General features: G+C 40.2%; 4 protein-coding genes across 4 annotated transcripts in view; 2 read left to right on the top strand and 2 right to left on the bottom strand.

Moving 5' to 3' along the window:
- LOC141906289 (HSPB1-associated protein 1-like) overlaps window positions 1-9,674 on the bottom strand; it is a 32,921-nt gene extending 23,247 nt beyond the window's left edge. Inside the window, exons 1-3 of the mRNA XM_074795535.1 lie at window positions 9,452-9,674; window positions 9,169-9,352; window positions 5,434-5,594 (exon numbers count right to left, since the gene is read on the bottom strand). Coding sequence (XP_074651636.1) covers window positions 5,434-5,464 — 31 coding nt within the window. The 5' untranslated portion in view covers window positions 5,465-5,594; window positions 9,169-9,352; window positions 9,452-9,674. The remainder of the gene's footprint in view (window positions 1-5,433; window positions 5,595-9,168; window positions 9,353-9,451) is intronic.
- On the top strand, window positions 32-2,775 carry LOC141906443 (transmembrane protein 53-B-like). The gene has a single exon (XM_074795746.1). The coding sequence runs from the start codon at window positions 1,885-1,887 to the stop codon at window positions 2,749-2,751; it is 867 nt and encodes a 288-aa protein (XP_074651847.1). The 5' UTR covers window positions 32-1,884; the 3' UTR covers window positions 2,752-2,775.
- LOC141906445 (UPF0235 protein C15orf40 homolog) lies at window positions 2,838-5,255 on the bottom strand. The gene is made up of 4 exons (XM_074795747.1): window positions 4,984-5,255; window positions 3,951-4,080; window positions 3,648-3,871; window positions 2,838-3,345 (listed from the first exon to the last, which is right to left on the bottom strand). The coding sequence occupies exons 1-4, from the start codon at window positions 5,089-5,091 to the stop codon at window positions 3,253-3,255; spliced, it is 555 nt and encodes a 184-aa protein (XP_074651848.1). The 5' UTR covers window positions 5,092-5,255; the 3' UTR covers window positions 2,838-3,252.
- A 3,112-nt stretch (window positions 9,675-12,786) lies between the features above and the next one.
- On the top strand, window positions 12,787-16,529 carry LOC141905863 (excitatory amino acid transporter-like). Its single transcript, XM_074794936.1, has 2 exons — window positions 12,787-13,116; window positions 13,302-16,529. Exon 2 carries the CDS (start codon window positions 13,358-13,360, stop codon window positions 15,041-15,043), a length of 1,686 nt encoding a protein of 561 aa, XP_074651037.1. The 5' UTR covers window positions 12,787-13,116; window positions 13,302-13,357; the 3' UTR covers window positions 15,044-16,529.
- Window positions 16,530-16,557: the final 28 nt, after the last annotated feature.

Raw genomic sequence — 16,557 nt, 5'->3', positions numbered from 1 at the left:
AACCGTCGTGTGATAATTTTCGAACAGTTTGTCGATTTGCGCGACAGGACTTAATGAAGTGCAACCTTTTTCTAAAACAGCTTTCAATAACTTATTCTTGTCATTTCTTCCATCGTGAAATGATTGTTAATCAACCTATAGTTTTGTGTCAATGAGTTCACTAAAACTTGTGTGGCATCAGACCTTGATAGTTCACTGAAAGTTCAACAGCGTGGATTTTCGTCTGTGCTATTGATAAATCTTTTTCTGAAAATACTGCGTATATAATGGAGTTATTCTCGAAAATGCCTGTTAAGTAAATGATTTACTAACTAATTCATGCCAGAGTAGATTGTCACTCGTTCAAACAAATTCATATCCAGGTCATTGGAAAATCACTATATTGTAAACATGTCGAATGTTCAGTTTTCAGTAGGTGTTTTTTTGTAGGTTCTGCTGCAAGTATATCGTAATAGAGCTATTCTTGAAGTTCTTGTAAACTAATTTAGCGTTCTAAAAAGGATAACTACTGGTATATTTTGTACATGTATGCATTAGTTTTTGGTTATGAGAGATGAATTGTGAAATTAATTCAATTTTCTGATTACAATAAACCTCGTCTAACTCAGACACGTCCAAAGCAGACTTTTGACTAACTTGTAGCAATTTGTCTGAGTTAGGGGAGGTTTACTGCAGTTTGCTACCAGTGTAAGCTTATGCTATTTATTCATTTCAGCACTCCAGTTCATACGTTGCATTTTCATAAACTTACACTGTTACTGTTGTTGTTTTTCCTGGTACATGTACTGCTATGTCAATTCATAAATCCAGGTTGACACAATGCCAATAACTGTTTTAAGAAGCCTGCAATTATAGGGTTTGTACTGAAATGTAGCTATTGTAGATTGATAGATGTAAGCCTACTGTAGGTTATAAGTTCCCGACAAGTTATGTGGCTGTCCTAGTCTGAGATCCATGTAGCCGGTCCCTACAACTCCTTGATTCCTCAAAAACTCTGAAACTGAAAATACTTTTAAAGGCGCTTGAAACTCTTTAATGTGAGCAAAATGCCTTAAATTCTAAAAATATTTGTACAGACCAGGAACTTTTCTTTTCCAATTAGCCAGTTACGGAATTAGAAACCGAGTTTAGTAGTGTAAAGCATAAAATTTGAAACAGAAACCACTAAATTAATGGTTTATTAAGATCAATAGTACTGATTTAAGAGGAATCCACAGTAATTGGGGTATTGGTGATGCAGACAAGTTTTTCCCTTAAAAAACTCCATATATTTTGGAATGACTGATCTGTAGGGACCCTGCATCATACTTGATTTAAAAAGAATAAAGATTGATTGAATTGCATTCTAAAAATTGAAAATGGTTCCCTATGAATGCGATAAGGGTCAACTCTAATTCGGCTCAGAAATTGTTAATGAATAACTTTTTTTTAATGAAAATGGGCCTAAAATGTTCAGCGTTAAGACATTTTTCATGTGGAAGATTATTTTTCTCTAAGAACGAAACAAGTATGATTTTCAAGAAAATACAGTCAAACTGAAGCCGTTTCAGTTTAATCTGGATTACGGTATTCTGGATTTCTCATTTAACGGATTGAATTTCGTTGGTTGTAAATGATCCTAACTAAATGGCCTCTACCTTAATAACAGTGGAACCTCGTTTTAATGAACTCGGATACAATTCATCGGATATAACAAATATAGAATTTCATCCCAAGGAGATAACAAACCATCAGTTATGAAGAACGCATTTCCTGGTCTTGTGAAGTTCGCAGTAACGAGGGGGTTCCACTGTATTCAAATTAAAGTTTTGTACGAAATACAATTTTGCTTTGTTCAATTCTGAGCCGTGCTTTCACTTGTTTCCATAATTTTTCAGACTTAAAATGGCTACTAGAGTAATACGTTCTGCTACTCGTGTCCGAATATTCAATTCGATGCTGGCCCGCGGTATCAGCTCGTCCGTCACTACGACCGAAATCTCACCATTCATGACTTTACGAAAAATCGACAAGGACCGAAACGATAAGCGATCGCCGTTGGCGCTGTTCATGCCGTGGTTGAACGCGCCGGCGAAAATCGTCGAGCGATATTGCGAAATATATCGCGACAACGGATTCGACACGTTGACCGTCGCGGGCAATGCAAAACATTTCCTATTGCCGAAAACCGCGGTTCCGTTCGTCAACGAAACAATAGAATACGTTAAATCCGAACACCACGGGACGCCGATCTTCGTTCATTCGTTTTCGATCGGATCGTTTTTATACACGGTCATGCGAATGGAGATGTTGCGACGGGCGGAATTTCGACCGCTGCTCGCGCAGATTTACGGCCAGGTTTTCGACAGCGTTACGGCCGGCGGTTTAGAGAAAATGGGCCGCGGAATCGCCGTGTCCGTTTCCGGGAATTATCTCGTTCGGAAAGCGATCGAATCGGCGGCGTCGGCGTATTTCGCCGCGACGAAACACGTGACAGTGAGATTCTATGACGAGAGTATCGATTATTTCGTCGATCGGCCGGTGAACGCGCCGAGTTTGTTTTTTCATTCGTTAGCCGATCCGATGTGCTGTCCCGATACGGTGAACGACATCGTTTCGAAATGGAGAAACGAATTCGGGTTGACCGTCGTCCAGAAATGCTGGCCCGATTCGCATCACGCCGCCCATTTCCGAAAGTACCCGCAGGAATACCGAGAATTGCTGGAAGATTTCATTCGAATATGTTCTGAGCCTCTAAAAACTGCGAAATAGAATGATACTTAGTAATTTCTGTGATTTACTCAGGCATATATTTATGATTTTTCACATAATACGTACATGTATTTCATGATAATAAAAGTGTACTAGAAAATTAGGAATTTTGTATTGACATTGAAGCATTTGTCCTCTCAAAACTGGAATTGGATCCTATACTCATGCATTCTTTTAAAGCAGTATGAGTGAGGAATCAATTTTTAGACTGAATCTTCCCATCACGGAAGAAGATTAAAGATGGAACGCATGAAGATTTGAAGCATTTTATGTCAAGGAAAAGGAACATGTCGCTGAAATCATTCCCGATGTGGAACCGCAATCATACTTCTCCAGGCACGAATGTGATGTCATGCATTACTTGTGCATATGTCATGCAAACAAAATATATACAGCAGCAGACTGCACTCTTTACATTGGCCCAGTATTCAGAGTGATCTGGTTTCCTTTGAGTACAGTTTTCACTGCCATTGTCCTAGCATTTAGAATGATGTGGTTTTCTCAAGTTCCAATCGCTTCTTCAAGCTTTCTTTTGACGTCAGCTGCGGTCAAGTCCCCTGTCACCATCACTGTTTTCACACGAGATCTGGAGCCCTGAAAATTCATCTTTTTCAGATAAGACGGTTGAACAATGTTTGATCTACTTTTCAGAAACTCAGGCTGCGGTGAAACGCATACCAAATTTTTATAGCAAACAATCGGATATGATATCGATAAACAGATTTTCTCAGACACTGGGCAGGGCTTCGGGTTGAATTTTAAATCAATTTGAATACATGTGTGCTTTGTTAATTCACCATAATCAATGTTGAATCAATAATTTAGGAGTTAATCCTTTGCGGGCCCTGTTATAATGAGGGTTCACTGCGCTTAATCAAGTCTTCTACGATAATCACCTTTTCTAGGGATACGTCAGACTTTCGTATTTGCAGTAGCTTAGACAGGAATTTAACCAGTTCGGCATTTGCTTCTCCATCTACTGGTGGAGCTGAAATCTGAATTCCAACGCCTTCTTCAGATATACCTACATACATTAACAGAGAACAATTCTGGTCATATAAAGATATTAGGCCGAAGTCAGATATCCAAGCGAAAAAAAAGTGCACCACTTCATCCAAATCTGGAAATATACATATCAAATGTGCACAATTGCATGACTTGGCTATTTTTTGACAGTTAAGTTCCGAACAAAAACACACCTGTGATAGCGTTGATTTTCGCTCCTGGTTTTGCCAGTACTCTGATTTTAATGCCGACCGATCCATCTTTTGGAGAAATAATTGAATAGTCTTGATTAGTAACGTTGTAGTCTTTTACTGATTGACCATCCTTTTAGAACGAGAAAGAGTAGAAGATAAACCTAGGCCTATACCGCCCAAAACATGCACAATCAGAATCAAAAGATGGCCGACTGGTGGCCATTGTTGTTCGCCGAACACCGCACTTTTTACGTCCAACATCAGGGGGACTTTCAGTATATTCTTAAGTATTGAAAGTGATTACATGGGGTTTTTCCTATTAGGCCAAATAAAAAAAATTAGTTGTTTATTGTCCCCGCCTGACCCTACGAAAAATACCCGACTCAATCTTTTTTTTTTCATTGTGTTCTATTTTGGTTCCAATCGAAAATATTTGCCATAGCTACCGTTTCATGTCGATTGTAGGACAGTATAGCAGCAAACAAAACGATTTATCGTTCGACGAAGTGCCTTCGCTGAATAACAAATTGAAGTCAATATTCGGTTATGGAGCGTACACAGCATGGATTTCCGGTTGTGGAGCATATTTAGAGCGATTTTAAAATCTAAGTTAATAAAGTTCTATGAATTGAATTGTATTTGTATTGCTTGTGGCGCCACACTTCCAGTCGATGGAAAACATGCTATATTTTATCAATCGTATATCATTTACAACACTCGATCTAAAATAAAAAATAAAAAAAAAACCTCCCGGCTGACCCAAGCTTTTTGAAAAATAGGACGATAAACAACTAATTTTTTTTATTTGGCCTTAGTCTGAATACCAGTCGTTGTTACGGTTCCCTACGGTTACGTTTCAGGAACAACGGCTAGGTACTAGACTAGGGTTTTTCCATAAATATAATAATAATTGATGATTTCAAGGTAAGGTAGGCCAAGCCAACCCGAACCGGCCTTGCTATATGGAATGCCGAATGCCTCGAATTATCTGATTTTTGGTCATTCAGTTTCAGTTATTTTATTTTTTACTGACCTTTTTTGTTTTATTTTCTTTAGGCATTCTGCTACTAGTAGATACGGTGAGATACCTGGTATACCAGCAGTTTTTGTTCAGAGGCACGAAAATCCTCAACTTGAACATTTATTTATGAATTCATCTTTTCAATCGCTCGCCGACCTTGACTCGGGGCTTCAATTCAAAACTTTATTCCAATGTCAAACCATTTCTGCCGGATAAAAAAAAACATTTGCATCGAATTCCAACAAATCAAGTGTAACCATCAAGTTTACAAGAAATTAAAGCAATGACATTCATCTGGCCTTATGACGTTCGGGGACATTGCGTAATGTCATCCCAGCTAGTGCTGCCACCAAAACTCTAGACTGGTTGCCGGTCTACCTCTAGTTAGAGTGCAGTTAATTGTTGCAGTGGTAGACTGTGCACTCTAAACATTGACCCAGTAGTCAGAATGATCTCAATTACCAGTATTCGCTCCCATTGGCCCAGCTTCCATTGGCCCATTATTTAGAATGATGTGGTTTTCTCAAGTTCCACAATTGCTTCTTCGAGCTTTCCCTTTGCCATCAGCAGCGTCAAGTCCTCCAAGCACCGTCACTGTTTTCACACGAGATCTATATTGTGCCCTGAAAATTCACAAAACCTTCACAGATAACATTTTTGATCTTTTTCCAGTTCAGAGCAAACGATTTATGATATTGAACAGCGGATTTTCTCATTGACTGGTCTGGCTTTCATGGTTCTATTTTGAATCAATTTGAATAATGTACTTGATTAATGTAATTAATGTCCAAACAACAATATTCGAGATTTGCAAGTGTTATATCGCGGATGATACTTTTCATACTGTGTTGATTCCGAAACAAATTTCTGTGTTTTATGCTTCAAATGTGTTAAATGGTAAAAAAGGAAACAAATGCAATAACTTTTGGAGAGAAATGTGACAGCCCTTCACAAAAGGGTTTCAGGTTTTGGAAGGCTTACACAAATAGCAGAAATAATAAGATCCTTGACCCGAATTGTAAAAAGGGTCTTAAACTACATAAATAGAAACATACAATATAAACGCATCAAATGCCTTAAAAAATCTTGGGAAGTAGCATAAATGATATGATCCGTGACCTGAACAGTAAAAAGGTCACAGGCTGTGGGCGTTCTCTTAAAAACTTCATATGTGTTTTCTGGCTACAAAAAGAGAAGCATACATTGGTTCAAGTTGCTGGTTATGCTAGTAAAGAATTTAAACACATTAAATGCTTTTACATCTTACACAAGTACCACAAAAAATTTGGTCCAAGGCCCTAACAGTAAAAAGGGTCCGAATTTACTAACTACAAAAAAAACAAGCATACAATTCAAATGCATCAAATGCCTCCAATAATATTCAGAAGTAGCATAAAGGATATCTGACCTGAACTGTTAAAAGGTTTCAGGCTGTGGGCTGAGATTCCCGATACAGCTCTGATAAACACATTGCCTTAAAACACTTCATACGTGTTTTCTGGCTACAAAAAGAGAAGCATACATCGGTTCAAGTTGCTGGCTATGCTGGTAAAGAATTTAAACGCATCCAATGCTTTAAAAATCTTAAGCAAGTAGCACAAATGATATGGTCCGTGTCCCGACCAGTGAAAAGGGTCCGAATTTACTAACTCACTGAGGAGGTATGTGTCTGGTGTTCACAAACTTTAGCCGACTTATCCCGATAGGGACCCGTGCAGGACAGCCTAGCCCTCTCTCCTAACCTACCGATGATAATCGTGTAAACCCTGGACTAGTATCTGATTCGCACCGGCGGAGCCTCTGCCGAAATACATCAAGCTAGAGCCTGGAAGCAAGCAGTCAAGTTAGTGACCATAAAGGGTTTCAGGCTGTGGGCTGAGATTCCCGATACAGCTCTGAAAGAGGCGCTGCCTTAAAACACTTCATATGTGTTTTCTGGCTACAAAAAGAGAAGCATACATCCGTTCAAGTATCTGACTATGCTGGTAAAGAATTTAAACGCATTAAATGCCTTTTTTTAAATCTTACACAAGTAGCACAAATAATATGGTCCATGGCCCGAACAGTAAAAAGGGTTGAATTTACTAACTACAAAAAAACAAGCATACAATTCAAATGCATCAAATGCCTCCAATAATATTCAGAAGTAGCATAAATGATATCTGACCTGAACAGTTAAAATGTTTCAGGCTGTGGGCTTAGATTCCGGATACAGCTCTGATAGACGCGTTGTCTTAAAACACTTCATATGTGTTTTCTGGCAACAAAAAGAGAAGCATACATCGGTTTAAGTTGCTGACTATGCTGGTAAAGAATTTAAATGCATCAAATGCCTTTTAAAATCTTACAAGAAGCACAAATAATATGGTCCATGGCCCGAACAGTAAAAAGGGTTCCGAATTTAATGATTCACTGAGGTATGTGACTGGTGTTCACAAACTTTAGCCGACTTATCCCGATAGGGACCCGTGCAGGACAGCCTAGCCCGCTCTCCTAACCTACCGATGATAATCGTGTGAACCCTGGACTAGTATCTGATTCGCACCGGCGGAGCCTCTGTCGGAATATATCAAGCTAGAGCCTGGAAGCAAGCAGTCAAGTAAGTGGCCATGAAGGGTTTTAGGCTGTGGGCTTAGATTCCTGATAGAGCTCTGAGACGTGTCGCCTTATAACACTTCATAGGGGCCTATGTGTTTTCTGGCTACAAAAAGAGAAGCATACATCGGTTCAAGTTGCTGGCTATGCTGGTAAAGAATTTAAACGCATTAAATGCTATTTTAAATCTTACACAAGTAGCACAAATAATATGGTCCATGGCCCGAACAGTAAAAAGGTTCCGAATTTATTAACTATAAGAAAAACAAGCATACAATTTAAATGCATCGAATACCTCCAATAATATTCAGAAGTAGCATAAATGATTTCTGACCTGAACAGTTAAAATGTTTCAGGCTGTGGGCTTAGATTCCCGATACAGCTCTGATAGACGCGCTGCCTTAAAACACTTCCCATGTGTTTTCTGGCTACAAGAAGAGGAGCATACATGGGTTCAAGTTGCTGGCTATGCTCGTAAAAAATTTAAACGCATCAATTGCCTTTTAAAATCTTACAAGTAGCACCAATAATATGGTCCATGGCCCGCACAGTAAAAGGGTCCGAATTTACTAACTCACTGAGGTATGTGACTGGTGTTCACAAACTCTAGCCGACTTCTCCCGATAGGGACCCGTGAAGGACAGCCTAGCCCTCTCTCCTAACCTTCCGATGATAATCGTGTGAACCCTGGACTAGTATCTGATTCGCACCGGCGGAGCCTCTGCCGAAATACATCAAGCTAGAGCCTGGAAGCAAGCAGTCAAGTTAGTGGCCATGAAGGGTTTCAGGCTGTGGGCTGAGATTCCCGATACAGCTCTGATAAACGCATTGCCTTAAAACACTTCATATGTGTTTTCTGGCTACAAAAAGAGAAGCATACATCGGTTCAAGTATCTGGCTATGCTGGTAAAGAATTTAAACGCTTTAAATGCCTTTTTAAATCTTACACAAGTAGCACAAATAATATGGGCCATGGCCTGAACAGTAAAAAGGGTCCGAATGTACTAACTACAAAAAAACAAGCATACAATTCAAATGCATCAAATGCCTCCAATAATATTCAGAAGTAGCATAAATGATATCCGACCTGAACAGTTAAAAGGGGTTAGGCTGTGGGCTTAGATTCCTGATACAGCTCTGAGACGTGTTGCCTTAAAACACTTCATACGTGTTTTCTGGTTACAAAAAGAGAAGCATACATCGGTTCAAGTGTCTGGCTATGCTGGTAAAGAATTTAAACGCATACAATGCTTTAAAAATCTTGAGGAAGTAGCACAAATGATATCGTCCGTGTCCCGACCAGAAAAGGGTCCGCATTTACTAACTCACTGAGAAGGTATGTGACTGGTGTTCACAAACTTTAGCCGACTTATCCCGATAGGGACCCGTGCAGGACAGTCTAGCCCTATGTTCAGTTCTAGTTCAGTTCTATATTGAGTTCGCAAAGAGTCGACAAACTTCGCTAACCGATGTTTGCCCTGGTGCTGATCCTTTTCCCAACTAGTGACTGCTGCTTCAGGTAGTAACTGGCAGCCTTCGGAATATTCTGCGAATCCGTGATATGATAACACCGAAGAAAATACAAATGTTTTCTATACTCACCATACTGGATAAGTTGAGTTATAGCTCAGTTGTTCTCTTCTTGGATCACAGTAGTTTTGTTGGGAAAATTCTAGTTGTTGTCGAACAGTGTGTTCAAAGTCGTGTTCCAAATTTTGTTCGATTAGACTTGCTTCGTAGAAGCATGGAACCATGTACCGCGCTCATATGAAATAATACCACGAACCTGCGAACAAAAATGAAGGAGACTTTAAGTTTGTGCGTCACCAAAGAAATAACCATTTCAAAATGAGCCAAAGTAAATACAAATGGTTTCTATACTCACCATACTGGATCAGTTGAGAAGAGTTGAGTTGAAATATTTCATAGCTCAGTTGCTCTCTTTTTGGATCAGTAGTTTCGTTGGGAACATTCTACACGTAATTGTTGTAGAACATTGTCCTCAAAGTCTGTATTTTGTTCAATTATACTTGCTTAACGTCACTGAGTTTATAAAAGTTCATTGAAGCATGGAATATACCACGCTGGCATGAAGTAATACCGCGCACCTGCACACAAAAATGAAATAAAATGCGCGTGACCAGAAATAACCATTTTGAGATGAGCCGAAGTATGCATGAATGGTTTCTATACCCACCATACTGGATCAGTTGAGTTGAGTTGAAACATTATAGGCCTAGGTCAGTTGTTTGTTCTCTTTCCGGATCAGTGATTCTAGTTGTTGTCGAACAGTGTCCTAAAGGTCGCGTCTGAATTGTGTTACTTGCTTACGTCCCTGAGTTTGTCTAAGTTTGTTGAAGCATTAAATGTACCGCGCGCTTATAGGCGGAAATAAAATGCGCGTGACCAGAAATAACCATTTTGAGATGAGCCGAAGTATGCATGAATGGTTTCTATACCCACCATACTGGATCAGTTGAGTTGAGTTGAAACATTATAGGCCTAGGTCAGTTGTTTGTTCTCTTTCCGGATCAGTGATTCTAGTTGTTGTCGAACAGTGTCCTAAAGGTCGCGTCTGAATTGTGTTACTTGCTTACGTCCCTGAGTTTGTCTAAGTTTGTTGAAGCATTAAATGTACCGCGCGCTTATAGGCTATGAAGTAATACCGCGAACCTGCGAACAAAAATGAAATAAAGAGATTTTAAGAACAAATCTTGCCTATCCAAAGCCATACATCATAATATCATGTAAACATCTTGAATCAATAGCATTTTAACGGAATTTTACAGCGAATTTATAAGAGAAGTATTGAATGAAATCATTTAGGCGGGTCTTATTTAACACGGGCCTTACGAATAGCGTATCATATTTTGAATAACAAATCGCACATCAATCCAATAGAAAACAATCAAACAGTTTTACTGAAAGAGTTTGACTGTTTGATGAGAGTTTTTGAGTTCGACGTGCAAAAGCAAATCGAAGTAACAAAATATAAACCGATAAAAATTTTGTTTCATTTATAGATGAGTACCGTGTGGTGTACTGTAGGTGCGTATTGATGAAATTTGAAGATAATATGTACTTACTGCTCGTAGATGTTCCATGCGAGATACTTTTCGATATCATCGGGCCGTGTTTCGTGTAAACGTTACCAGTGAAGTTTTGATGAATGAAGAACTCGGCTCGGCAGTCCTCGCTCGTGTGTGCAGTTTGTATTACGCGCAACAGTGACCACAACTTCACTCAGCCTAACGATTTAAAGGCCTTTTTATGAACACTCGATTAGTATATTCGAGTATGCAAAACGTTTTTATGAGCATGGATTATGTCATAATCCGTCATTTTTATGAACATTGGTTATCATAATCGATTAGCATACCAGCATACTCGCTCGGCGAGCAAGTATGCCGATTATCTAATCCAACCGAAATGGTGTTCTCGGTAGAAGTCGCTGCTGAGTAGGCCATAAGTGAATAATTTCTACCTGGCGTTTTTATCAACCAACATACCCGGTTATGCTAATTGACACTAATCGGCTATATAATCTAAATAGCTAATCTATTTCGATTTTGCTGGTTCATAAAAAGGTCTATACTATAGGGTAGACTGGTTACCGGTCTCTATCTGCATATTAAATTAGACAGGCAACCAGTCTAACTATAGGGCGCATTTATTCCTTTCCGCGGGGATAAAGTTCTCATTGTTATTCCATTTTTACGCCATAAACAGATGATATCCTATTTTGATCGAATCACGTGTCATGAAAACCTGAGAAGAAAGATTCGTTGATAATCGTCTTTTGAGCGATTTGTGATCGATATGCGGCACAGCACAGGGGAAGCGAGTATTTACGGACACATTTGAGAAATTATCTCATTGAGATAGTACAATAACCACACTCAACGCGGTGAACGGATAATAAGATGAAAACCCACTATATACAAAATAAAAAGAATTTTAAAATCGAGAATTTATCTAATCAAAAAATCTAAAATATAAAATACACGAATTGCGGCTAAGGCATAGGCGGTATTTCAATCTAAGGCCTCAACTTGAAGAACGTTGATCGTATACGCAGCAGCCAAGATTGCGTAAATGCAAACCACAGAATCGAAATATGAAATTCTTCTCAAAACAGTGAATTTATTTGCATGCAATTTTTCAAAGCCATAGCGTCCGGTTCCGATCTGATTCTGAAAGTTCACCCTTCAAACCTGATTATGCTGAAGCCTTGCAATACCCATTCGACAACTGATCGGTACGTACAACTTTTTCGTCTACTATCTATGCAGCAGAATGAATGACATTTTAATTTTGTGATTGTTTGTTGTCTTTGTTTCCTCCCATTCATTTGGCTTTAAAGCACAACGCGGTCATTTTTTCAGCCTTTTCGATATCTAATCGGGCTCATGCAGTTTCAATAAATTACAATTACTCATATAGGTATACAAAATTCATGCTTTCACATTAGAGGTTGAAGTCAAAGACATAGAAAAACATAAAGAAAACTGATTTAACATTTTAAGCCCTCTGGGTCCAGTTTCACAAAAAAGTTGAACTCGAATTTTTGGTTTAATTGCCATTGGTTACTTCGTGTTTTCAATGAGGACAACAATTCAAACTTAACCGTTTTAGGCTTTAACTTCTTCGTGAAACTGGGCCCTGGTTGATCACTACACGTTTTTTTTTCTATTTTGCACAGGGGCTCGTATCAGAGTTGTAGGTAATGTAAAAACGATAATCTGTTAATCCAATGTATATAGTATATATATATGTTATTTTATATATACTATATACATTGGATTAACAGATTATCGTTTTTACATTACCTACAACTCTGATACGAGCCCCTTAGTCAGTAACCTGTCTGTGGTTTAGTTTCACGATCGGATATTTTCACAAACCACATATATCGTTGGTATAAGCCCATCCGATTATAAAAAGCTTACCACCAACGATTAGGTAACTAACTACGAGCCCCTATGCTATTTTGCAAACCCGATCTTACACATGCTTTCAATTAAAAACTTTATTCAATGTAAAAACGTTTAGCAATTCCAACTGATCAAATATACGCCTATACGTCATATAGAGAAAAGTGAAACCGTTTAATGAAGATTAAACGATGACACGGTCTGGTGACATTGCGTAATGTCATCCCGGCTGGTGCTGCCACCACACTAGCGGCGCTGACACTATCTTGGTCGTGGTCGATGTGCTGTTGCATCAGCCCGTGTTTCGAGCGAGAACTGTCAAAGTTCTACACGGTTCCATCGTCCTGTGACCAGTCGTGTGACAGGTCTCTTGTAAGAAGACTTTCAGTATAAGATTCGCATTGAATAGCGAAGCTTGTCACAACACTGGTGGGCAATACCAAGGAGTGGATCTGGATCGAGGAGCCGGCGAATTTTGAGTAGAGAATTTTCAGGCCTGCATGATCGATCGCCAGCTTCAACGACAATCCTCAAAGTGTCAGTGAAAGCTGTGGACTTTTATGACAAACCTAGTTATTCGAGAAGGCAACATACAGTAAAAACAGGGCCAAAAACAGTAAGAATTGAATATTTTAAAGTAGAGGTATACTTACACAGATTTGGGATCAATAAGTGGGCGCTATCGCATTTTCGACATGGTCCCCCCCAGGCAAAAATTTTTATTCCTGCAAAAAGTGTACCTTCTTGTTCTTATGCCTTGTGGCTTTACCATACCTTTTTGATTTCTTGTTTTGATTTAAGGGTCTGCGAGTGAAAGGACGTGACTGAATTGATCAACATCTACATCGGACTGTCGGATGAAAAAAATGGAGCGGGACGCTAGTACAGCCACCATCGCTATGTTGCTGAAACACGTCAGAAACAGTACGGACGGCGACTCGGTTGCTTCCGTTGTGCGCAGCAAAGACATCCGCGTCGAGAAACTTCCGCTGCGACGACGAATCGCGAAATTCTTACGGACGAATTTGTTGCTCGTATTGACAGCCGCGGGAATCGTAGTAGGATTCGCCGCCGGACTCGTCACGCGTAAATACGAGCCTTCCAAGGATACCTTGATCTGGCTCGGTTTGCCGGGCGATCTGTTCTTGCGATTGTTGAAAATGATGATTTTGCCGTTGATCGTGTCGTGCGTGATATCCGGCACGGCGAGTTTAGACGCGCGGTCGAACGGCAAAATCAGCCTGCTGTCAGTGATCTACATAATCGCGACGAACGTCCTCGCTTGTCTGGTCGGGATAGTGTTCGCGTTGGCGATCAAACCGGGCGTCGGCGTTACGGAGATCGCGGCCGGTGGCGGCGATAAAACGCGCGACATTCTTCAAACTCAGGATATTTTTGCCGATCTCGTTCGCAATATCGTTCCCGACAACGTGGTCGGCGCGTGCATCGAAAAAACGCAGACGATCTACGTCAAAGAGAAGGCCGTCGTTATCTTAAACACATCTGACGGTTACGCGAACACGACGAAAGAAGTGCTGCACAAAACGATCGGTGCGGCGCGAGGTACAAATTTGATCGGCATCATTTTCGCGTGTCTCGTATTCGGAATGGCGACACGAGCCGCCGGCGAAAAGGGCAAACCGTTCTTGATGTTTTTCCAATCGACCGCCGACATCGTCATCAAGATCATGCGTTGGTTTCTGTGGTACACGCCGATCGGCGTCGCGAGTCTGATCGCCGCGGCGTTGGCGTCAATTACCGACCTCGAAAAGACGTTCTCGCAGCTCGGGATGTTTATTTTGACGGTGACGGTCGGTTTGCTGTTGCATCAAGTTGTCCTGCTGCAGTTGATTCATTTCGTGTTGACGCGCGAGAATCCGTACTCGTTCTACGCGAAGTTGTTGCGACCGTGGCTGACCGGTTTCGCCGCGACGAGCACGGCCGTTGCGATACCCGACATGTACCGCAGCTGCGACAGCAAGAAAATCGACAAGCGTGTATCGCGTTTCGTAATACCGTTCTGCGTTACGTTAAACGCCGACGGCAGCGCCATCTTTATATCGGCGGCGGCGATGTTCATCGCACAGATGAGCAGCATCAATCTCGATCCCGGGCAGATTTGCGTGATCGGTATTTTGACGGCCGTGTCGACGCTCGCGTTGCCGTCCGTCCCGAGCTCGAGCATCGTAACTTTAGTCATCATCCTGTCGTCGATCGGTATTCCGACGCGCGACATCGCGATCCTGTTCACGGTCGAGTGGTTCCTTGATCGCGTACGCACGACCGGTAACATCGTCAGCCATTGTTTCTGCGCCGCGTTCACCGATTATTACTGCAAGAAAGACCTGGCGCTGCTCGACGAGCTGGCGAAATCTCGGCCGGACGTCGACGACGTCGAAAGTTCAGTGTCCGGCTCGAATGACAGCGTAACCGGCGCAAAGAACGTGACTTTCTGCATCACCGACGAGGATAAAGACGAAGAAGACCAGGCGTACGAGAGTTTAACCCATATTACGAATTCGGCAGAGACCATTATTGACTAAAAGAAGAACCCTGTTTTTGCTTTATTACTGAAATTATTTTCGTATTATGTGCATTTATGGTGCCATTTGTGATCGTTTGTATGAAAATGGCTTTGTTGATTGCGTTATGACACCGTGGTCTGACAGTTGTCTCCTCCACTTATTTAATGGCATGTTTCAGGAACGTGATGGACCTTTCAGTAAGTTCGTGTTACGTCATACTAGACAGAAATATGCGAGTTGAATGATTATATCCCATACCCGACTCGAGTGTCGTCTTCTGTGTTTATCGTTTGGTGGTTTTACTGAACTTTACCTAATTTATCGCTTGCCTATGTTTTGTTCAGCTAATGGACCATTCTTTGGGGACAAAAAAGCGAATTCTCCCTTTGTAGATAAGGCTTGAGATAAATTGTGTATATATCGGGGTGATGAAAATTTTCTGTTCATGTACATAGGCCTAGTTTATGAAAGGTTGTTAGAAATCTCCCCTTGTTAAAAATACTGCCATATTGGGGTTATGTAAGAAGTATAGCCTAATTGCATGTGTTAATATGATATCAGCTCAAAGCAGAGTGTATGTTTATGCTCAGGGTCCCTACGACTCCTTGATTCCTGAAAAACTCCTTCAAAATGGAAAATCCTTCTAAACGTGCATGAAACTACTTCGATTTGAACAAAATTTCAAAAACTTGTTTTCAAACTCCTTCAATTTAGAAATAGGAAATTAGATATTTTTGTCTAGTTTGTAGTTGTATAGTAGACTACCCCTAAATCAATACAGTGAGAACCTGGAATTAATGGTTTACCGAGATAAACGGTACCGATTTAGGAGTCTACAATAATTAGAATACGAAAATGATGCAGACGCTTCCTTGAAATATGAAATTTTCTCCTTTAAAATTCCTCATATTCAGACCTGTAGCGACCTTGAAACCTCTGTTAAAAAAAAGAGTCCACCGAGATTTGAAAGAAAATGAGTCTCAAGATAATGCGTGTTTCTTTGTTCAAATATTTATTACATTATTTAAGCTATTATGCCTGCCAAATACAATGCAATATATCATATTACACAAACTCATTACGTACATTAGTGCTCATTACGTACATTAGTGCTTATACGATAATTAAAAAATCGAACATCTCATGTCTAAAAGCTACGTTAACATGTATTATTGTTCCCTTAAGATTTATTTATCTATTTTCAAGCCTGCTGAAAAATTGCTTTCGAATATTGGAAAATGCTGACTACATTTCGTTTTCATAAAATCACTGGACACGCAAGTTACTAACTAACTAACTAACAGGGTTTGTTTTACAGACTGGTATTAACTTAAACCCAGGGCCTTCCTCAATTGAAATTGAATTGAGTTAACCCCAGGACAAAGATAGTTCCAGTCTATAAAACCACCTTCAGCTGATTGTGAAACTAATCCACACTCCATGATAGAGACTGAGTGTGATGTTTCTGTAAGTGCGTCCTGGGTCAGCGAAATTAGAGAAAACTTTCCAGATTTTAAACGGGAAAAAAAACT

This window comes from Tubulanus polymorphus, chromosome 5 (assembly GCF_964204645.1).
Source record: "Tubulanus polymorphus chromosome 5, tnTubPoly1.2, whole genome shotgun sequence".
Lineage (NCBI taxonomy): Eukaryota > Metazoa > Nemertea > Palaeonemertea > Tubulaniformes > Tubulanidae > Tubulanus > Tubulanus polymorphus.
Note: the sequence above shows the minus strand (reverse complement) of the source record. Positions and strands in the feature narration are given on the sequence as shown.